Genomic DNA, 24,429 nt, shown 5'->3' on the forward strand with positions numbered 1-24,429 from the left:
CTCTCCTGCTGTTACTCCCCTGCAACTGGTACGCAGAGGGATCCTGCCTTTGAGGCTGGAGGTGGCCTATAGCACTCCAACTAGTAGCTGATGATAGACATCTCCATGAAGTTATCCAAATCCCTTTTAAAGCCTTCCAGGTTGGCTGTCACCACTTGTGGCAGAGAATTCCACAAGCTGATTATGCATTGTATGAAGAAGTACTTCCGTTTGTCAGTCCTAAATTTCCTGGCAGTTTCATGGGATGATCCCTAGTTCTAGTGTTCTGTGAGAGGGAAAAGAATTTATCTGTATTCACTTTCTCTACACCATGCATGATTTTAGAGACTTCTATCATGTCTCCCTTCAGTTGTCTTTTTTCTAAACTAAAAAGCCTCAGGTGTTGTAGCCTTACCACATAAGAAAGGTGCTCTGGGCCCCTGATCATCTTGGTTGCCCTCTTCTGCACCTTTTCCAGTTCTACAGTGTCCTCCTTTTAGATGTTGTGACCAGAATTGTACACAGTACTCCAGGTGTGGCTGCACCATAGTTTTGTATAAGGACATAATATCCTTACTTATTGATAGACATTTAAAAACACAAGATAAAAAACAAAAGGAGCAACACAGGGTTTTTTTATTTTACAATGAGTAGGATTCTTCTAAGTATAAAAAAATGCCTTCCCACAACAATGGTGTGTGCTCTTAATATTCTATGCAGAGTGGAGCAAAGAACATAGACAGGAGAAAATTAATTTCTAACCAGTGAAGGAGATTTTCAAGCAGTGGTAAAGTTAGTACCAAGATAATAACTAGCAGTTCAGTGTTATAAATGGAAGCAGCTTTACATTACAAAAAAATTACAGCTTTTTAAATACAGAAATAGCACCCTTTACAAAAGGAATTGAAAAATGTAAACGTGTAGGTAGATTCAAGTATACAAATTATACACACACTCTTCCGCCTGCAAACACTTTTGTACCAGAACATTAAGGTTTCACAAGCCCTGAAATCCTGTACAATTTAGTGCACATGCACTTGGCATCAGTGCAAATGATAGATGTGCCTGCCTGCCTTGAAGTTGTTTTGCAAGATTGCTTTTAAACAATGGAATTATAGAAACTGTAGACTACCAGACCAGCCTGTCAGCAGCATGGCAGGCTCTTTGTTTCATCACCCACCCGAGCCCTGCAACATCACAGTCTGGCCTTTTTTTACAATAAGACTCTTGCCAATGATTAATTGTAAAATGGTTAGGTCTAGAAGCAAGTCTTGTCCTAGTTTGACACTGGGCTTGGCTAGCCATATATCCATCTCAACTACCTTATGCTGACATATAGACGATTATAATCTAGCTCATTCCTATTGGAATCCAGTCCACATTAGTCCTCCAATTCATGCAACCTGCAGGTCTTCAGCCCCACTACTGTCTGCCACCTCCCCAATTTCTATATGTAACAGATTGAAATAATAGTAAGGCCAGGTAGGCTGTGCTCTCAAATTTGTGATAACACAAGGTGACTTCCATGTCTTTTACAATCTTCAAGAGTTTCTCTTGAGCTTCCAGCTTGGGAATGAAGTACCGAGCTTTAACTGGAAGAAATTTCTGACACTTTCCTGCTTCTCCATATAGATTGTGCTAATTACTAGTCCAACCTTTGTGGACATGTCTTCAGATAGTCATGTTTCACAGATCTTTTGCCCCCTTCCCCCATAGTTTTGTAAAGTTGGATGTTCAAACAAATATGCTCATCAAAAGAAGTGCCAACAGAATAAGTCACTCTACCTCCTTTGTTTTTGCCTCATACCCTGTGTGATCAACACAGCAACATGCCCAAGAAAGCAGATATTAGGTACTGAATATGACAATATAAACAAAGTCACTTATGAGCGGGAGAGATACAGTCATTAGAAACAGACTAAGAGAGCTTCCCCATTTTATATTAACCTTCATCTTTAAGAACCACTCTTGACGATTATGTGAAATACATATGGAGAAGGAGAGACTGATTCAGAGCAGGCACATCTTATGATCTTTCAGTTAACAACAGTATCAGAGCCAAAACTGGTACTGACTGAAGGTAGCTAAGAAGTAGGCACACCAACAACTCAGCCACCTGCTGCAATTATGCTTGGCAACAGGTGTGTTGCTAACAAAAGATTTAATTTCACTTGGGAAAACTTGAATGTTGGTGTATAAAACACATTTCAGGTAGAAGTCACAAACAAGCAAATTCTGTAGTGTAAAAACATTTAGGAAATGTAACTAATCAGGTATGTTTTAAGGCTCCTACTCTGATTTTACTGCTGAGGTTTAAGACACTTAAGTCTTGTCATCCTCCTTGTAAGGTTGTTATTGGTCTACATCTAACAAAGACATTCCCAATTTACTTTGCAACTCTTCTAAAATTATTATTCATACTTAAATTTCCTTTTAGTAACACATATAGTTATTCCAAACAAAACAAATAATTTTCACACTAAAACCATCATCTCATCCCCCACCATGCCAAATGGTCAAATTACAGGTCAGACCTTGAGAAAGAAACACACACCAATGAGTGCAAAGTCATCCCTTGGTTAAAACAAAAATGAACCAGTACCACTATCCATTCTCTTGATTTTAGAAACAGAAATAACATGATTGAGTTTTTAAAAACCAACAAATGCCATTTCAATCTATTCCATTGGTGGAGTAAACCTGGATTCGGAATGACCCAGTTAATTTGTAAAATATACATTGCTCTCAAGGTCTGGGGACTCTGAATTAAAATGCATGTTCCAATTTGCCTTCCTTCCTACCAAGAGAAGAAAAGGGTGGTCCACCCATTAATTTTTTTAAAATTATTATTACATAGGAACTTAAGGAAAGCCCTGCTGGATCAGGCCCAAGGCCCATCTAGTCCAGCATCCTGTTTCACACAGTGGCCCACCAGATGCCTCTAGGAAGCCCACAGGCAAGAGCTGAGGACATGCCCTCTCTCCTACTGCTACTCTCCTGCAACTGGTATTTAGAGGCATTTTGCCTCTGAGGCCGGAGGTGGCCTATAACCCTCAGACTAGTAGCCATTGATAGACCTGTCCTCCATGAATTTATCTGAACACCTCTTAAAGCCACCCAGGCTGTTGGCTGTCACCACATCTTGTGGCAGTGAATTCTGTAGGTTGATAATACATTGTGTGAAAAAGTACTTGCTTTTGTCAGTCCTAAATTTCTTGGCAGTTTCATGCGTGACCCCTGGTTCGTGTTAAGAGAAACATTTCTATCAACTTTCTCTACACCATGCATGCTTTTATATACCTTTATCATATCTCCTCTCAAGTCTTTTTTCTAAACTAAAAAGCACCAAGTGGTGTACCTTCCTTCATAAGCAAGGTGCTCCAGGCCCCCGATCATCTTGGTTGTCCTCTTTTGCACCTTTTCAGTTCTGCAATGTCCTTCTTAAGATATGGTGACAAAAACTGCACACAGTAATTTTGCCATTTTTGTTCTTGGCTACAAGTCCTGTTTCTTACCCTCACATATTCCTTTTGACCATAGCCACCACTCATACCATAAACACTTTGTGCAGTGTTATTCCAATGAAAACTGGACACCACAGTTAATATAACTCATACAAGTCCTTATTGTGGGCATGTCAGACTGGTAATCATTTCTTGCAAGAGTTGTCTTTGTGGAGCCTATGGAAGAATAGCAGTGTGGTGGTGCCATAAATGGAGTCACTGTGTGAAACAGGATGCTGGACTAGATAGGCTTTGGGCCTGAGCCAGCAGGGCTGTTGTGTTCTTATGAGTCGGGTTCAGTAATAAAATACACAGGGCTGTAGCCCATGTATTTAGACTAGGGATGAATTGCTTAGCACACATTTCAGGGACAAGTTGTGCCAATTGATAGTTAACTTGTATGTTGCACATAGAAACAAGGACACAATAGAGAAGCTACAAAGTTCACTAATACAAAACTCTATGGAAAAAGTAACATTTCACAGTTATTTTGGTCTTAAGTTTGTCACATGAATACATTCATTTATACTGTAAGTTATTAGACTTTTGCTTAAGAAGTGCAGGGATAACTGTACATTAGTCAATCAGATTCAAGTACTCTGCAAAAGTCTGCTGCTCTGAAGTTACAACACATTTCTACTAAATTGTACTCCAATGCTCTACCAAAGAAGCAGCTGCTACACTACTTACTTTAGAGGTCCCCTCTACTTATCCACCTCACATACTTTATCCACCCTGCATCAATATCTGTAAAAAGTGTTACCCCTATATAAGTGCTTGCCACATTCCTATTTTTGGACTTGGGAACAAATTCGGGCAAACCTCTTCACATATCCCATCACAAATACAATATAATTTCTTTCCTTAAAAGCCAAAAGCAGAATTTCATACCCCCTTTGATGAACATGCACATAATTTAAATTCTAATTGATATTCATATTTACATCACTGGGATGATTCACAAGGGAAAAAGTTAACCAATACAGAGAAAATATGCACAGTGGGCAACGGAGAGGCTCTATTCTAGGCTGCCTGCACCTCTGCAGTGAGCTGGCTTAGTCAGAACTGCTGCTGGAGATTTCTAATCTTCTTTGAACAGAACTTGCAGTTCTGCTCTGGTTCCCTTCATTTTTTCTCCATGCAACAGGATCTTCAAGGCTGCAGGGTGTCTTGAAAAATGCTTCTTGGTGTGTAGGACGAATGCTCTTAGGAGTCAGGGGCGTTGAAGAAGGCTAATCATAAATACACAAAGCAATTGGGTAGTGGTTTTTATCTGAAATTCAATTCTTCCTCTAGCTAAAGAACTTTCAGATTGCTAAAAAAAGAAATTCACAGTTCTATAGAAAAGAACTGTGGGCTTCTGAGCCATGCACAGCTTGGCTATATATACACACCAACACCTGCATATCAAGTTGATCAGCAGTGACAATGCCAATCACCTGATTGGAAGGGGAACAGAAGGCTCCCTTCAGCCCTTCCTTCCTCCAAATAAATGAATAGCACTGTCAATGCAGACAGTCATCTATCATCTTAATCGGAAGCAATTCTATAAAAATATGTTAAATAAATAAATAAAAATTCTGAATGCAGTGACTTTAACCATACCCACAGCAAATTTAAACCTGTGCATGTCACACTTCTCTTTCCAGAGGAGAATGTGTGCAGAAGCTTGCTTCCATACACATGTTCGAGCCCATAGCAAGTTTAAGCGTTTTTACCTAGAGAACCATTTAATTTCCTATTTGTGCTCTCACATTCAGGGTGGTGGGTAAGTATTTCAACTCATGGGTAAAGAGTTATATTTATTTAATCGTTTATTGTATTATATCTTTGACAAAATAAATCAGAGACAAAATTTATTGTAAGTCATCTTGCAATTCTGGTGGTTTAGAAAGCAGGTTATTACAGTCTAAAGAGAAATAAAATAAAATTATGTGTTTTATTTTATTAGCAATCTGAAAGGCTGAAATATTACAGAAGTAGAAGCTTGCCATCTTACATTTCCTATCACATATATCCATGCAAGCATCTCTCCTGGTCTTTACACCCAGGTTGTGCAGCATAAGGCCTGGAATCTTTATCGACTCATTGGGGTCTCCAGTGTAGCATCCCTATGACACTCCAACCCCTTTGCTGAGCCATCTTCAAGCTGGGAATGGACAGCCCTAACAGCGTGAACTACCAATGGCTGATTATACTTTTGGTAGGCAAGAGGAGTATTTCTAGATAGTTCTCTTTCCCCCATCGAATCCAGTTATTTGTGGGGGATGAAAAATTGCAGATGTGGAGCCTGGGCTTCTGCTGTGTGGGGAGTTTGCTCCCCCACAAGCCATTGGAATTGGACACTCCAGGATTGCTCACTAGCTCACACAGGACCCTTTCCCATGATCAAACCAATGCCCAGTAAATGGGGAGTCTGAGATTCACGGGATGTGCAAACTCCCAAGTTCTGGCCATGTTAACCTGGGAAAAATACATGATGCCAGGTTGGTATCATGTTGTAAACATTTTGTATATAACACTCTAATAATCTTAAGTTGCCAAAAGCAATGAAAGTTTGAAAACTGTTTAAAACCAAACAGTTTCTTTGCACTCCATTTCAGCTTTACAGTAACTATCTAGGAAAAAAAAATTACAGTAATTTTTCTCACCTGCTGCAGTTTCAGAAGGGTGACTGGGTGCCCCATGCAAACTGGCGAGTCTGTTTTAACAGAGCTGCAAGCAGAGCCCAGCACAGGGCTCAGGTGCACAGCTGAATGAATCTGCTGGTGTGGTTCCAGTGTTGACAGCTGTGATGAATTTGGAGTAACTACTGCTGGGGTCCCAATGAAAACAGGTGTTGTAGATGTCAGGCCAGGCATACTGAAATTCATGCATGTGACGTTTGGAAAGGAGCCAGCAGGAGTAGAAGAAAGCTGACTTGTGACTGCTGGGGAATAGATAAGAGGGAAAGGTGCCAGCGCTGTAGATGGAACCATCATACAGGGAACATTAAGTGAAGGCAAGTGGGTTGAAGGTAGGCTGACAGGACCAGGAGCTTGGTTGGCAGGCAGCAGGAAATTAAAACCATTTAATCCTAAACCAAAGAGATAAGAACAGAGGCAGGTACTGCAATTAGATAATATATATTGTATGTCTTCTTTCAGGAAGGGGAGACAGGAATACAGTGCCAATGAAATTAACAAACCACATGCCAAGGGGAGCATCTAAATTCACCTGAGCTTATTTCTCTATTATTTTTTAGAGCATTCCAGGCTACTGCCAGGGTAGATATGAAGTTAGACACTTGCATGGCAATGACTATGTTTGATTGCAGAAGTGGATCCCAAACCTTGTCCTTGCTATAGAATTCAAAGTATTTAAGTTCAGTATTTTAAAAGCAAGGTTCCTAGCAGTCATTGTTCCAGGAAAAAAGAGCTTTAAAGTTCTTTAAAGAAATAGCCAGTAGAAGGAATGAAGATGGCTTCCAATAAAGACTGGAATAGGGCCAAATCACACATCTGGGAAATCAGAGTGTTCCGTTTTTCTTTCAAGCAACTGAAAGATGAGGTAGCTTAGGACCTGGGTTGGGGAGGATTAAAAGCCCCATGTCAATTTCCTGATCTAGATCACACACACCCCCCTCCCCAAGCTGCTATCTGTCATAATGGAATATCTATGTTTTTCCCACTAGGGCAAACAACAGCTTTTGAGGGAATTTAGATAGGAAAAATAGCACTGGGAGTGAGGTAGAAGTTTACAGCTCTGCTCCAATTGTTCCCACTTTTATGAAGGAAAAATAAATAAATCTGGAGATCTGATCATGGATCTCTCACATCTTGCCTCGTTTTGCCCTTAGCTCAATACCTAAGTGGAAAGGGGCCATAGCTCAATGATAGAACAGCATGCCGAAGGTCCCAGATTCAATCCGTGGCAATTCTAGGTAGGGCTGAGAAAGATTCCTGCCCAAAGCCTTGGAGAAGCCATGGCTAGTCAGAGTAGACAATAATGAGCTAGATGGACCAATGGTCTGATTCAGTATAAGGCAGCATCTTTTGTTCCCAAGTCATCTATCTATATACTTGATTCTCTTAGGTGCACCCATTGCTAATCCCATGCGTGGCAGCTCTCACGAGATAGCTGCCGATTAGGGACGGGGGACCACCGGGGGCGAGGCGGCCTGGCGAATGGCTGGCTGCCGGGGGGGGGGGGGGGCAGGGATAAGATGGGCGGCTGGTGGACAGGCGAGTGTCCTGGCAAGCAGCCGGAGCGGCCGCAACCAGTGAGCAGGCCCAGCTGACGGGCGGCCGCGAATGGCAGGTGGGCCCAGCAGGCCAGAGTGGCTGTGACCGGTGTGCATGCAGCTGGAGTGGCTGCAGCGGCTATGAATAGCAGGTGGCTGCGACCGGAGCAGCAAATGGCGGCCCGCCAAAGCAGCTGCAAATGGCAAGTGGGCCTGACAGGTGGGCAGACACAGCGGCTGCGGGCGGGGGGAGAAGATGACTGGTGGCTGGTAAGAATGCGGTGGGGGAGCCAAGCCAAAAAGCGGCAGGGGTGGGGACGGGGACTAGGTGCACAGATGCTTTGCGCAGGATCAGCTAGTTTTACTTATTTACTTTACTAGGAATGCCTTGCCATTCTGTAGGCAACTCATTTGAAACTACATTCTGGCTAGATGTGAAGTCAGGATCTAGTTCTCAGATTAGTCCTTACCAGTTGTAGGTTGTACATAGAGATACTGTGGTAGGAAGGACTGCTTGCCGTTTTCTTGAGTGCCCTTTTCATTTTCCTTAGAGTTCTCTTTGAGGTCTTTACTCTGGTACGGCTTATCTTGCTCTCGAGTTTCCAAGGATTTAGCGGTGTCTCTCATTACATCTTCCACAACAGGAGTCCCTGATTCGGGCTGAAAATCTTTTAATTGGTCAGTGGAACTGAAGTTACTTTCTGAGGAAGATTCTGCATCTGTCTTAATAGACTTCTAGGGAAAAAACCAAAAGCACAAGTTATCTCTCCTCAGAAATACAGCCCTATTTTGAGGGCTAGAATAAAGTTTTTGCACTGTAAATTTTGCCTTGAACTTCTATTAAAAGTATTATCTTCCTAACTAGGAGTTTCCTCCACACTGCATTCCAGTTTTGGACTGGCTGGGATGAATTAATGGAGCTGGCACCAAATGATCAGGGAGCATGCACCAGCGTTGTGCTTCTAAGTGACAAACAGCAAGGATTATGGCAGGGACAGGAAGCTCAGTGGTGTTAAGATGCATTTCATTACATTTGTCCTGGGATGAGTGAATTGGTGGAAAGCGTTTTGCTCATGTTCAGAGTTTGAGTGATCTCCACATCAGAAGAAATTTCACACCACCAGATCTAAAAGGTCAGGGATCATTCTCTTGAAATGTAGGCTTTGACTCACTGAATGGCCATCCTGAGGTATTCGCTCAGCACTGTGGTCGATCCTGCCCTTGAGCGGATGGTAGAGCAAAATACTTTTGACTTGAGTAACTTCTAACCTGCTAACTTTAAGATAACGCAAAAGGAGAAATTCCCACCCGTTTCCTTTTCTCTTTTAGTACTGACGTCACATCACATGTTCCAAGTTAAATGCTTGTCTGCCATATGTCTCCATGGTGACTACGGCAGCATGTGGAAGGGTGTATTAATATAGTAAATACATGTCTTGGAACTATGATTGTCCAAGACTTCCAGGCATGTGTCTACTATGTATTTCTAGTCATGTCTCCTTTTCATACATTACACATTAGTCACTATGGAAACATACAGTGCCCCCGACCGAATGAATGTTGCTTGTATTGTGCAAAGCATCATTTAGGATAGATTGTGTGTATGCTGCACATATTGGGGTGTGCGTAAAAATCCTGGATAGTTTGTGCATTGGAAGTGGCATTTATGTCACTCAGGGGGGTAATTTTTCATTTCAGAGCTATTTTTAGTGCAACCTTCCATTTCTCCTACTGCAATTATAAGCAAGAAACCAAAATGCTGGTCAAATGCATTTCTCTTACCTTAGATAACACCAGTGAAATGGGACCATCACCCTGCTCCATGCTTTGCCTTTTAGAAGTAGGCTCCTCATCTGCTGGAGCTGCAGTGGGAAGCACAGATTTCTGGGAACTCCGCTTCCGGCAGCTAACAGAACATTCAACAGCTTCTGGAAGGTGAGGTGAAGCTTGGCCTTTGAGACCTCCATTTCCTTTTTCTTCTGTAGTTGGAAGGCTTTCCCTTGAGAGACTTTCATGAAGACTACCACACAGCATATACAGAGATGGAGGCGGCAAGCAAACCAAAGGATGATTGGGAAGCAGTCCCAACTTTTCCCAGTCTCGGTTCTGGGAGCAAGTTTTCCCAGTCTCAATTTTGGAAGCCGAAGGACCAGATGCTGGCAGAACTTGGTCACTTGGTAGAGACAGGTGTGACATACCTGACTTGGCATTTGAGGCAAGGAGAGGGAAGGTGTTAAGACAACAGTCGGAGTCTCCAGCAATAGGAAGAATAGAGAAGGGACAAATTATGCCCAGGTTTCTTGCTGCTTCTGTAACAAAACCTTTACTGTAAAACAGGAAGAGAATAAGTTAATCTTAAACCAAGGCATACTGGCTTACATTCTGCGCAGGATAATACGGATAGTTCAGTGCTACATGTGCCACTGCATGCATGTCTCTCAAATACCTCCTGCAGAATTACAGAACATGCCCATTCTGCTATGACTTACAAAAGAATGGACTGGACTTAAAATAGTGCTATTGCTGCTGCACAATGCTATGTCTTATTTCCAGTGGACGTAGAGTTGTGCAACTGCTTTTGTGCAATTTTAAGACCTAGTGGAACAGGGCTGCTGCACAACATCACAGGCAGGTTTGAAATGTGCACGTCAATGCTGAACCATCTGTATTACCCTGAGCAAAATGTGAGCCACTGCATCATTTCTCATTTCGAAGTCTCTATGCTGGAGGCAATGCAAAACCCTTACCAAATAAAGGCCAAACATTAGTATTTTCTACCAACTCAACAAGACCTATTCCCTATTATTATTAGTGCCAAAAATATTAAGAAAACCATTACCTCAACCTTCTTTGGGATATGTATTAGATAGAGAGATAGAGCAGGAGGTAGCGCATGTTCTTGTTCATGGGTAGCTAGTGGGGCCCTGTCCCACAAGAGGTTGTGCATCTCCTGCTAGCACAAGAACTAGTCTGGAATAGAGGTTCCTTTCTTCATGGATATGCCCTTGCACTAATGCAAGAGCTTTATGCTAATGCAATGCTAATCTGGATCTTGCTCTTCACTGATTGTAGATTGTGCTACAGTTTGTATATAAGAATTGCAAGGCCGGAATTTGGCCAAGTCTAAGGAGAAATCCACAAGTATGGCTGCTGTAAGTCATGAAACATACAAAAATGTGCACTCTACCACCGAGCTATGCTCCCCTCTGGGAGCATAGTGCACCATGGGAACTGCATAGTAGCCATCTGTGTTCACACATAGAACATAGTTTCTGCAGAGTATCAGTTTTAAATCTCCAAATACCTTGTGTCATCTTCCATCTTTTGGCAGCAAGCAGATGCTAAATTTATCATTTTGGAGTGGAAGTCATCTGAAGAATGAAGGAAAACCAGAACACTGAATTAATTATTAGCAGGTGTATGTTTTCTTTGTGAAGACCAGACAGCAAGCATCAAGTTAGGCCTCCCCTAGAAAAACACTCCAACAATGGGAGAGTGAGAGGGGGGTAAACACAGAGAGAACACTCAAACACTCCTTAGACAGATTCAGTGGACAGGTCTATCAATGGCTACTAGTCTGGTGGCTGTCGGCCGTCTCCAGCCTCAGAGACATGATACCTCTCAATACCAGTTGCAGGGGAGCAACAGCAGGAGAGAGGGCATGCACATACCTCTTGCCTGTGGGCTCCCCAGAGGCATCTGGTGGGCCACTGTGTGAAACAGGATGCTGGAATAGATGGGCCTTGTGCCTGATCCAGCAGGGTGGTTATGTTCTTAACAGTACCTCAAGGTCCCCTCGACAGCAATTGTTATAGAAGACCAGAAGTTAGATCTAGGAATTACTTTTCTGGATTCTTTCCCAGGTTCTCGAGTACCATTCTTAAGTAACTCACTTATCTCTACGCACCCACTGCTCTTGGTCTCCTTTGCAAGAACCTCCCTTTGCTCCCAATTTTGCTCAGGTCATGTATCTTGGCATTCTAGTCAGAATCTGCAAGGGGAGGGGAGGGGGTGTATCACTGTCTTCTCCTTCTCCCACCACTTTGTATGCCCTCAGCCCCCTGTGCACAGAGAGCTTTTGGGCATCCTATATATTTAAACACAGAACAGTCTATATTCTATTTTCCCTGCTAACTGGGCAAAGAGGCACCTTGTTAACATGGTGATTCCCTTTATTTAGCAGGGGGAGAGTAACCGGCCCTATCCATCCCCAGCACAGTACCTCCAATGACTGTTGCTGGTGTCCATCAGGTTTCTTTTTAGATTGTGAGCCCTTCAGAGACAGGGATCCATCTTATTTATTTATTATTTTTCTGTGTAAACCACTTTGGAAACGTTTGTTGAAAAGCAGTATTATATAAATAAACATTTGTTGTCTATATGAAAATCCAACAATGCACAAATTCTAGCTTGCCTTAGCTGCCAGAGCCACTGAAATTCAACAGTGCTTGAAGCATTTTAGAAGTGGTGTGTGAGTGTAAAAATGTTTCCCTGCCCCCTACCCCACCCCCAAGTTCAGGAAAAGCCCAAATCCTAGGCTTTGAGATGGAGAGGTGATGTGGGGGATTGTCCACACAGTTGCATTAGACTTTGGAGGCATTATAAATGGCTCAAAACTACAGTGCAATTGTGAAAGCAATCTCCTGCCCCCTCCCCAGCTTGTCACAAGTGGCTCTGCAGACCCTGTGAAAACAGCAGCCAAAATTTCAGAATGAGTGTTTTACATCCCATTGCTCAGTCCTGCTATTTCCAATGGAACTTGTGCACAGATAAGAGCATGAAGGCTTAGCAGACCAAAGCATGTAAAATAAAAACCCCGCTCTAAACTTGCATTGTGCAACATGCATGGATGGACCCATTGTCAAATTATAGTAAGACCTTCAAATCACTTTACAAACTTTACAGTGCTAAAGTGTGAAAGTACTATAAACAGGATTGTTCCAGTCAGTTCCATCTTACCAGCAACCATAAAAATAATATGTTCTTCCTATTTAAAGAACGTCAATCTGTCTGGGTGGAATTCCAACAAAAGCCGTGTAGCCCAGCGTGTGGAGAGGCACTGCTTAACCAGCCAATAAACTCAGACCACGACTCTTAACTTGGGTAGAGATGTCCCCTCACATCAGTTACCTTGCCTCCCTTTGCATGGGCTGCTCGGCTCAGAGCTGACCTTCCTCTTGACCATTTCGGGAGATTGAGCCATGTTGAAAGAAGCATGCCGTGATAGCCGGTCTTTTCTATTTGTAGAAGCTTGGTGTGGAACACGCCCAGCCCCTTTCACTTTTGTCAAAGCAGTGCAGGCTGAAATGTCCATCTTCAAATCACCTAAATAAAGGCATTCTCGTTACTTAGCTAGTCAAAATATTGACTAGCCCATTTCCATTCTACTCTTGGCTGTCACGATGAGGAAAATCGCTTAAAGTAGCCCCATTGAAATTTAAAGGACAAATTAGACATTACCTAACTTGTCCTTTAAATTTCAGTGGGACTATTTTGAGTAATTTCCCTCATCATGTTAGCCACTGGCCATATTACTATCCATGTTAGATTCAATGCCTATACCACATGGGTACTGTGTACCCAGTTGTTGATCTGTACCTGGCATAGAATTGACACCACATGTTATGTTCAGTACAACTATTTTCTCTAGGGATCCAGTTCCTACGTCGACTTTCAAGTGAAAACATGCACAATTATTCAGATCTAAGCATGTAGGTGTGTACAATACAACTTGTCAATAGCTTTAACAATAGGAAGCAGAAGGTTGCCGGTTCCCCGCTGGTACAATATCAGGCAGCAGAGATATAGGAAGATGCTGAAAAGCCACCATCTCATATTGCGCAGGAGGAGGCAATGGCAAACCCCTCCTGTATTCCACCAAAGAAAACCACAGGGCTCTGTGGGCGCCACGAGTCAAAATCAACTTGATGGCACACTTTATTTTACTTACAATACCCTTACCATTATTCATTGCCCCATTTCCCAGTTATTTGTCTATCATGCAATACTGAAATTCTTCTTTGTTTTGCTTCAGTATCACATACATACTGGGCAACTCATTTGCCAAAGCTCCTTAATAAATATTCCACCTTCATTTTCTTCCCCATCTCTCTTCTGTCATGTCTTATATTAGAATATAAGCTTGCCCACACAAATTTCTTTTTAGTGTGTTTTCATGTTGTCAAACATGGAGACTTGGCACACCATGTGGATAATGAAGCTCCCCCATTAATTAACATACTTGTCTTTTGTTTTGAAGAAAACCATAGATACAGCCAAACAAACAATTACCAGTAAGAGTGTCATATTATGGGACCTTGGAGAAGGACTTGTTTTTCCTGTTGAAAATCAAACCCTTGACTTGATTTTATACAGATAATATCTGTATCAGGATATTATCCAGTCTCATTTACATAAATGCAGAAGATGTTTTATGAGAACCCAGAAAGGCCATTTAAGCCAATAGGAGAGTCATAGGAAAAGATAGTGAGACAACTGAAAGTTACCCTTGTCTCCAGCGAATTCCACAGGCCCAATCCATTTGAAGGCTGGTTTACGGCCTCTTTCTTCTGTTACATGCACTTTCTTTATGAGACTCAGGCTTGTTAGGACATTGGCAATATCATAGAGTCTGCGTACTTTCGCTAAAAAGGAAACAAAGTTTAAATCAAAATTTGACTAATACAAATGTAATTGACCGGGTTCAAGAACCATTGCCAGAAAACCTAAAAGAGAACTGTGGAGGAAGGTTTTCTGGTGGGGAAAACACAATTTATCTTATGATTTTTTTGTGGAGGGGTGGATGGGTCTCTGACCACTGGATGGTTTCCTCAGCAAAATAAATGTATTGTACATGCAAGGATTCATCTGTGGAGCACAAGGATTCATCTGTGCAGCACTAATGCACTTTCTTAAGACAACATAAGTTCACTTTCTATTGTAGTTCCTGAGTATAGTCTTGTCCCTATATAAAGATCAGTGCATTAGAAATGTACGCAGGCAAATGGATCCCAAGTATTCGAGGCTTGTGTGATAATTTCATTTAAGTAACTATCACAGGGGATGAGCATTATCATTTCATCATTTACGTTTCAGATAATCTGTCTTCAATGCACAATGACCAAGTCTCCCTTCCCACACACAACCTAAAATTTGAATTAGGCTCATGCGTCACCTATATGATGTTTATTCTTAATTCCAACTGAAATTGCCTCCTAGAAGACTTTTGAAAAAGCAAATATGCTCCCTGGTCCTCTCAGTATGGCCATGCCTCATTCTCCCAGTGACTGGAGGATAATTTACCCAACAAAAATAATCTTACTTTTAAATTTGCTGTGATCTGCTGTATCCTGACTTTCTTCTATCAGTATTTTTGCTGCTATGTCGAGAGTGACTATCTTGGTCTTGGACACGAGGAACAGCATGACAAATTTTTGGCTCATAATTCTCAACGACTTGTCCTTTCTGCTGTTTGCAGACGCTGTATAACAAACACAACCCAAGTCTCAGCATGTTACATCTATTACAGCCAAGAAAGCATTTTGAAGGCTTCTCATGCAGAAAAAAGAAAGAAAAACATTTCCTTGTTGGAAAGTAGGTTTTTTTTAAAAAATGAGCAGAAAATAATTGCCTATAGCAGATGGTCAGTTGCACGTTAGCTCCCCTCAGGAAAGAGGCAAGGACAGTAAATGATATATTGAAGAGTTGCACTGGAAAGTGAGACCTTCTAGGATTTTAATCTCATTATATTGTTTTTGTTGTATCTGTGTATATAATATCGGAGCAAAAGAGAGTGAAATCAGGCTATTGGCTTGCATTCCATAAAGCAATAAAATGATAGTTGGCAAGAAGAAGCAAGAGGACCTGTTTTTAGGTGCATTGAGCAAGGAATATATTCATCTGTGAAGAGCTGCCTATGATGTGGTCCCACCACCTGGAGGAAAAGGAGATCAGACTCCCAAGAGATACAATTCTCTTTTCTGTGCAATAGTTTATTTTAAAATGAAAAATAGAGTAGCACACCACACACTTTATATGTATTGATGATAGCAAGAATATTTGTATGTACCCTCAATTAACTTACCAGACGGACAATCTGTCTCTGAGAAGTCGAGCAACTGTCTGTCTTGGAAATCTATGAAGGTCTCCTTTTTTTGTTCTCCAAATCTACATTCAAGGACTAACTCTTTATGCTGGAAGTAAGCCATCAGTTCTTCATATTTTTGTAGCTCTCCTATTTCCTGGAGGTTTTTCAGAGTCTGACTCAGGCTTTGTCGGCCATGCCAACAGTACTGATTCTTAGCCACTCGGCTAACAAGATGAAGGGATTCCAGAACATTCACTATGTCATAAATCCGCCTGCGTTCTACGCCTGGATGTAGAAATAAAGGCAAAAATTTACAAAAACCTCCCTTTCCTGTGTACGTTACAAGACACAGAAGAATTACATCCAAAATTGTGAATAGAATCACGTTAAAGTGAACAGAATTATAGTCAGTAATTCTTTAGTTAAAAAAGAGTTACATTCAACTTCTAGTTTAATAACACCCAAACAAACTATGTGCCTAAAGTGTCAGAGGACTATGACATCAACTTGGTTTCCATGGATATTTGGCGCATGAGAAAGATTATTTATTTATTTATTTCATTTATAAAACACCCCATCCAGAGGCTCTGGGCAGTGTACAACTAGTTTAAAAAACATTTTAAAACCAAACATTTAAAACACATTGCTTAAAACAGTGGGAGCCACTTAACGGTGCAGTGGGGAAATGGCTTGGCTACCAAGCCAGAGGCTGCCAGTTTGAATCCGTGGGTATGTTTCCCAGACTATGGGAAAGACCTGTATTGGGCAGCAGCGATATAGGAAGATGCTGAAAGGCATCATCTCATACTGCGTGGGAGGAAGCAATGGTAAACCACTCCTGTATTCTACTAAAGACGACCACAGGGCTCTGTGGTAGCCAGGAGTCGATACCAACTCAATTACACACCACCATAATAATAATAATAACAATAATGATAATGATGATGATGTCAGTTTCTATACCTTTAACTTAAAACAGTATGAACAAAATTTAAAACCAATTAAAATACTTGAACACAATTTAAAAACCTCGGAAGGCCAGGCCAAACAAGTAAGATTTTAGGGCTCTCTTAAAGGCCAATAGCGAGCTTAAACTGTAGATATCTACCGGGAGTGCATTCCATAGGCCAGGAGCAGCTACAGAGAAGGCCCAGTTCCGAGTTGCCACCACACGTACTGGGGGCAATTGGAGACGGACCTCTCCAGATGACCTCAACGTGCGATGGGGATCATACAGAAGATAATGGCATTTTGTGATGTAGAAAACAGTCCCTTCGGGGCCACGTCCTATATAACACTTATGGGATGCCCCTAACCATCACTTCCTTGTCAGGATGCTTAAGACAATGCCATCAGGCTCAAGGTGGAAGCCCTGTGGATCAGGCACTGCCCGCCTGTTCCATGACTGCAGATCACACCACAGGAGCATCATAATCCTCCTGGTCTGGTGACATAAGAGGGCCAATCTGAGGCTATTGCTATAAAAAACCCAGGTCTACTGTCTTACCTGTCTGGGCAACTTGTTGCTGAGGAAGGCCACCAGGTGCTCCCATTGCATTGGTGCTTCTGATGTTGGCCTCGTGCCCAAGAACATGACTTGCTTCTGTACTTCAGGCCTGAACACCTGAGCTTTAGGGAAAGATACCTATACCACAAGATGTCAAAAGTAAATCTGAGGTACATGTGCCTGATAACAGCTGCTTCTGGTGAGATGCTTTATGCTTGAATGAATGCCTAAATTCTGACTCATCCAACGTGGACCTTAAAGATCTTCTTTGGAGGCCCGGTTCTGGGTACCCCTGCCAAACAAGGTGAGGCAGGCGGCTACTAGGGAGAGGGCCTTTTTGATGGTTTTGATGGAACAACCTCCCCAATGAGGTTCACCTGGCACCGTCACTTTGTTCTTTGAGATGCCAGGTGAAGACCTTTCTGTTCACTCAGGCTTTTAAAAATTGATTTTTTAAAACACAAGTTTTAAAATTGTTTTTCCTTGTATTTTGGGGTGTGTGTGATTTGATGTGTTTTTATTGGATGTTTTAATGTTGTGAGCCACCCAGAGAACAATTTGTTATGGGGTGGCTAACAAATAAAGTTATATTTATTATTATATTAATAATATCTGAGCACAACATGCTCCAGCAGAAGCAGCTATTGTCAGGTGCATGTATATAACTGGTTTATTGTGAAGCGTATGTACCTGAGATTTACTTTTGAAGTCTTATGGTATACATATATTTTCTTGAAGCTCATTGCATGGTTATTAATGTTCAAGTTCAAGGACATGTTAGCCGGAGGTTAAAGGCAAAGTCGGGAGCATAGAAGAAAGGCAGCTTGTTGCAGTCAGAGGTCTGGTAGCCTGAAGCAGGGTGTGTAACATTTACTATATGGATCCAAACACAAAAGCCTAGATTCCTATGAAGTTCCACTCATGGATCCAGATCCAGAAGGGCTACATACTGACCAAACCCTACATAACATTTTCACATGTGGGAAGATCCTCACAATCTTTTAAAAGAAAGGGAGGGGGAGTCATTCCTTGAGTACACAGCATTATGTCAGAAGCAGCTCATGATTTCCAGCCTTGTCTATATGTCAAAATTAAAATATTTTTAAAAAAATATTTGCTAGTCGGGCACTATAGTCTGAAGAACGGCAATCCAAGTGAGAATAGCCTGCTGGTAAATGCTATCATCTAACTTATGTCCCACTTAAAAGTGTAATAACCTTGTTGCAGTAGACATTCTACTAATTACTATCTTTTGAAGAACCAAATCAATGTGACAGTGATAGGAAGTCTTCATGTAGTCAGCCCTGTTCTTCTCCCCCCCACCCCGCAAAGAGTAAATAATGCATATTACTACTTAGCAAAGAACAGCATGGGGCTCTGTAAGGCGTACTGCAGCAACATTTAGCATGTCTGTGATGATCCTTAAATGCTTTATGAACATAGACATAAATTATCCCTGAGCTTCTATCAAGTCTGCATAGAAAGTTACTCAGAATCGGCTGCAATTGGGTTATATGTAATGGGGCATGAGAGTATGGTAAGTTCTGCATTAACATACACTGCTCCTGTTCATCAGCAATGCTACTTCAGGTATTGTTACAACAGCAGTTGTAGGCTGGATAGGCTTCTAGCCTTCTAGTTAATCCACCTGATATTTAAGAGACTTGACTCTCTTGGCCTCTAGGTACATAGTCAAGTTGTTGCTCTGGCCTACACCGGTGTTCTTCGGAAACATGTGTCCCAACCATGGTATGATCTAGAGGCTTTAATAAGGCCAGGGTGCTCTTCTCATGCCCAGGCAAAACCGGGCTAGGGAAGCCCAGCCCGTTTTTGCCTGCGTGTGAGAACTGAAGGGAACCATGTGGCTCCTGGCGGTGGCACGGTGGCAAACCCGCAAGGGAGCCCCGGCTGTTAGCCCAGGTCAAGAGCACAAACACATCATTAGCACGAGCTGATTGTGTGTCATATCGCGTGGCTCCACATGGTACCCGCACACCAGGACTCTTTCAAGATACTACCAGGCACTTGTGCAGTACATTATGGGAGTTCTGGGGGCCTCCTGCCCCCAAACTTCCCAGCTGCTTGCAGAAGCCAGCAATCATCTGGGCGGGCGATCCACCCACTCAGTAACAAGAGGATCATCTGCAGGGGAGGTAAGCTTTTCGAGGCTTCCTCCCCTTGCCCCTTCAAGCTCTTCTCACGGATCGTGAGAAAGGGCTCCAGGAATTCACCTGGGGACACGTTACCTAGACTTTATAGTCTAGATTCTTCCACCTATCACAAGTACCATATGAAGAGTTACATCTAGGGGAAGGCATTGTTCCCATGGACTCATCCAGAGTTGGCAGTATTAATGTGAGTTTAGGGAACAAAAAATGGTGCAGAAGTGGAAAAAGCTAAGAGATCTATAGGTACTTTGCCTTAACAGCAAATCTGGGGTTGTGAGCCTAAAGTGGAGATGACTTATTGCTCTGCTTATGTTCTTTGATGCTGTCACTTCTCATTACATTTTTCATTAAACTTCCTATACCAAAGGGCTATAGAAATCTACTCTAACACCACCAGATCAAAAATCTATTTTAAGAAAATTTGCTATGTGAACAAGCAACATGAATAATAATTTTATACTTCAGTCCTGAACCAATCTGCTAACTCGTTACAACAAAATTTGCTTCCAAGTAATTGTGTTTGGGTTCAGAGCTGTAAAACCCAATTTATAATCCAGTTAAATAAAACAGTTTGTCTGGTTTAGTGCCACAGAAAGCATCCAAACTACATTTTCCTAAATCCTACTATTTTAGCTTAACTGAGTGGTAAATTGAACTGGGAGAGGGTCTCACTAAAAGAAAGCAACCAGAAATGGAAAATAAATAAATAAATAAATCCAAATGAAGTCACAAAGTTCACTTCCAGCTAAGCATATGGCATTGTACATGCACAGAATCAGTTTTTGTTGAGGTTAGCTCTCTTCAGACCACCAAAGTGTGCAATGGAAGGCCTATGTGGGAACAGGAACTTAATATCAGACTGCATCCTGCTTCCACATGCAATGGTGCATACAATCTGAATGCAGACAGTCAGAAACTCTTTCTGACTGCATGCCGTTTGTTACTGAACAACATTTGAAAGTTAATATCTGAGCTGGAATTGGACCCGAGAGATAAGATAGGTCACTCAAACAATCAAAAACTGCATTCTACCTGGGTTTGGGAGCTGTGTGTGCTCCCAATTTTCAGTTGGGTGGAAGCAAGCAAAGAGGAAAAGCTGGATAGAAGCGATTGTGTGAAACCAAGGTAGGAGGAAAAGCTACCCAGGTTTTCCTCCTACCTTGCTTCCACACAGTCACACGGTCTTTGATTGTGTGAATGACATGTGATGCACCTGAGCTGGATTTGGATTTTTAATGGTTCAACTCCCTCGTGCAAACCCTACTGAAATGCAGGCAACTCCACAATTGTGTAACAATAAAATAAGGCTTGTACAGGAGGATCAGAGGGTCATGCCTTAAGAAAGCCACACTATAGTTCATTAGGAACATCTGTTCTTGGAGACAACATTGTTTTCTTGTGCACTTACCAAGACTAGAAGCCACTTCATCCAAAGAAATTGTTGTTTTTTCTGTTGATAGAGGGTAACTGGGATAGCGAGCTAAAAACTTTTGACACAGGAGCCCTAAGCTTTTCTGTTTCCTGCTGGGTCTCTGTTTTTCATATTCATCTGTTGTTCCATCATCTACCATGTCAGACTATTAACAAAACAGATATAAGGTTTTTTGTTAATTTCTCCAACAATCTCTTTAAAAAGGGACATCAATTCTCAAATAGCCTCCATAGTGCTACAAGAAGCAGTTTAGATACTGCAAGCTCTAGAATTATGAAGTCTTAACTTACCTGATATTTTAAACTAAATTATATGTTAAACCAGGAATGGATCTGCCTCTTCAGTTGATATGAAAACCATGTTAGAAGAGAAGACTATAAAGATAATTGCTGAGATTCTGCAGTGTTAGAACTGTGTAACAGGAGCTGTGTTGGTGAAGACCTTGCATCATAGTTCTGTGCAGCATGTTACTAAACAGGAAAAGGCAGGGTGTGTTGGCAGGGTGGGCTGCAATTTTTTGTGCTCTCAGCTCCCTCCAAGAGGATTTTTTTGACTTCAGGAATATGTCCTTGAGGGCTGTGCCGCCACACGTTTGTGCTCATCAACATGCTGTGCAGAGCTGCAATGCTAAATATTCTGATGCAGCTTCTACTAGGCAGTTGTAACACTCAGCAAAATGTCAGTCATTGGCTGACACTCCCCACAGTATTCTGACAATGGAAGGAACTCTGTGGGGATGCAAAGTGGTTGGAAGCTAGCATCACCTCTTCCTTCTTCTGTAGTCCAGTGCGATCAGAAGGGAGGAGACTATTTCTGCTGCTTTCTCCTCTCCTAATGATTACTACTTGCAGGAATGTGTCCCTGATGGCTGCAGAGCCTTGGGTACATGTTCCTGCAAGTTCCTTTAGAAGAGAAGAAGAGAGTGGCAAAAGCCACCCTTCTCCTCCTGATCGAGCTGCTAGTTTCCAGTCTCTTTGCATCCCCACATGGCCTCTGCTGTTTGAGCCCGGGGGGAATGTCAGCCAATAGATATATTTGGCTTGCATGTAATTACCTAGTTTGTATTTGACTGTGGTGGTTGCTCAGCAAGTGCAAAGCTTTGGCTCCAAAACACCAGAAGGCGAATGCTCTGTGCATATTCCACAAAACCCTGGCACCAGGCAGGTTACTGTTCCCACTGCTTGCTTCCGCACACTGCTGCACTTTCCCCAGCATCTTTGAGGCTCCTGAAATTAGAACTGAGTCCTGCCAAATCCTAGTGATGTCTGGGAAAGTGAACAGGAATGCTTGAAGTGGAATCCTTTCCAGCACTCCCCACGCACCTTCCCAGACATTGCTGGGAAAGGGGCAGCAGTGGGAAAGGTTGGTTTCATGTCGTGTCAAAGGAGCTGTGCAAAGTATTTAGCTTCAGGTGTACAGTGAGAAAGCTTTGCACTGGCACAGTGGCTACTATTTGACAACTGGTGGTCATTTACTGTACAATGTACTCACTGTGATGTACTTCATCTTAACAGTGAAAAATGGTTAAAAACCTTCAAAATAAATCTAATTCATCCGATTTAGAAAGCACAATGTATTTGAGTTTGGGGGTGGGTGGGTTCTTATGCTCTAGAATTGTCCCAATGGTGTGACCCCATGGATGCGTAACACGTGATAGTATAGAACAAAATGGCAGGTAATTTTAAAAAACACCCCAAAGAAAGTGGTGTTTTTATTATGTCAATAAAAAAGTAGTAAAATGGCTCAGAAGAGTTAAAGCAGAACAATTTGAGAAAATTATCCACAATTGTTGACGTCCCATTTAGAAAAGGCAGACGTTAGCCCCAAGTCAAGACAGTAATTAGAGAGCAGGAAAATTCAAAGTGAGGCAGAATTTGACATTAAGACTAGTCATGTCTTCCCTGGGTGAGCTGGACAATGGCTAGTGGCCAGATGCACTCCTGAATAAGGCACTATCAGCAGGCATTCTTTCACGCAATCTTTAGAGATAACATCCAAACCCAGCACAGCAAACAACTTCTAAAAACAGCTCGATGTTTTGTGCAAACTGTCAGTGACTCACCGGCAAAGAAGTAACCTCATACTGAGGAGTCTGAAAGGTGATATGTTTAGTTATAACTATTGGTTGAACTTTGAAAGATTCAGAGACCTTAGTCCAAAACTGGAGCCACGTCAACAACTCACAGACAGTAAAGTGAATCTGGAGAAAGCTGAAAGACAAGCATGGGTTCCCAACCAGGCCGAAGAGAGCAACAACACACTGGGCCTACTCACACCGCCGGAGGCGGGCAGGTGGGGAAGGCTGAACTGAACTTACCTTCCCCGGATGATCCACGGATGATCTCCGTGCCCTCCCCTCCCCCTCCTTGCCATGCAGCTCAGCCACGCACATGAATGGCACTCCCAGGAGCTGTGTGGCTTTCTGGAGGCTGTCCCAGCCTCTGGGAATCCCACAATGTTCCACATGCTGAGCAAAGGGCATTGGGGGTTCCCCTGTCAGGTGGGTGCTCTAGGCACTCGTCTCTGTGATTGCACACGATCCCGGCAGACAGGTTAAGGGTGAGCTCATGCCCTTAACCTCAGTTAAGAGCCAGGCTTCAGAGTAGGGTTAGGCTGGGCAGGAGTGCCAGGATTTGGACAGATCCCAGCACTCCACGTGAGCAGTCTAACCCAGGCTGGGCTGCCGTAGCCCGGGTTAGGCTGCTGATGAGAACAGAGTTAATTATTTTATATGAACAAACAGATAGACTATTCTATTTAAATTAAGCAGAGAACTGAATTATTCTTAATTCTAAACAAACTTGCTATGACAAGTCTCTTACCTGCAAGGAATCAGGAAAAGCATCATTACATTCATTGTTTTCAATTGGTCTGAAGAGCTCTTTCTTCTTTTCCCTGTCCCTCATATCAGGGCTAGCAGCACTAATGAGCATCTTCAGGTTTGCTGTGGGGGTCCACGGATCTGTCAGGGGCCTATCACTCAACTTTACAGGTGTAATTGGACTTCTCTCTGGGGTACAGCTTTTTTGCTTGGACAAATCAATAGGCTCATTTTTCATGGGAGTCTTTGGGGTCATTTTAGGTCGATCAAATATGTTTTCCTGTTAGAAAGATAAGATAGTTTAGAGGTAACTAGAAGATAGCGAAACAACCAATCAATGCAGTTGTTCTTATAAATATTATATAGTCAGTTCCCAGGGCTCTATCACACTCTAGCATCTCACAAAGAAATAGTGGCTTACTCAGTTTTCAGTGACACCCTTTGAGGTGTATTGGAGGAAGAAAATGGGCTACAATCGGGAATGTAGTTTATTATTTATTTATTCATTCAATTTCTATATCGCCCTTCCAAAAATGGCTCAAGGTGGTTTACATTAAAACAAAACAATTAAAATCTATTAACAGTTAAAAACAGAGACGATAACACACCATAAAAACAATTAACAATTAAAACATTCAACACAGTTTAAAAACTCTGGAAAACCAGCTTACAGTAGATTAAAAACCATGTGCAACAATTAAAAAACCCTAG

The 24,429-nt window shown here is 42.2% G+C and overlaps 1 protein-coding gene across 3 annotated transcripts in view; it reads right to left on the bottom strand.

Moving 5' to 3' along the window:
* Positions 1–598: 598 nt before the first annotated feature.
* E2F7 (E2F transcription factor 7) overlaps positions 599–24,429 on the bottom strand; it is a 29,258-nt gene continuing 5,427 nt past the window's right edge. Inside the window, exons 3-13 of one of the 3 annotated variants that reach the window (XM_053258230.1) lie at positions 23,720–23,998; positions 20,874–21,042; positions 15,788–16,075; positions 15,026–15,184; positions 14,211–14,348; positions 12,835–13,029; positions 11,009–11,075; positions 9,487–10,030; positions 8,175–8,439; positions 6,134–6,411; positions 599–4,714 (exon numbers count right to left, since the gene is read on the bottom strand). In XM_053258230.1, coding sequence (XP_053114205.1) covers positions 4,538–4,714; positions 6,134–6,411; positions 8,175–8,439; positions 9,487–10,030; positions 11,009–11,075; positions 12,835–13,029; positions 14,211–14,348; positions 15,026–15,184; positions 15,788–16,075; positions 20,874–21,042; positions 23,720–23,998 — 2,559 coding nt within the window. In that variant the 3' untranslated portion in view covers positions 599–4,537. Of the gene's footprint in view, positions 4,715–6,133; positions 6,559–8,174; positions 8,440–9,486; positions 10,031–11,008; positions 11,076–12,834; positions 13,030–14,210; positions 14,349–15,025; positions 15,185–15,787; positions 16,076–17,297; positions 17,436–20,873; positions 21,043–23,719; positions 23,999–24,429 lie in introns of those variants that run through there. The other 2 variants (XM_053258229.1, XM_053258231.1) reach the window with 2 other exon arrangements.

This window comes from Hemicordylus capensis, chromosome 5 (genome assembly GCF_027244095.1).
Source record: "Hemicordylus capensis ecotype Gifberg chromosome 5, rHemCap1.1.pri, whole genome shotgun sequence".
NCBI classification, from domain to species: Eukaryota; Metazoa; Chordata; class Lepidosauria; order Squamata; family Cordylidae; genus Hemicordylus; species Hemicordylus capensis.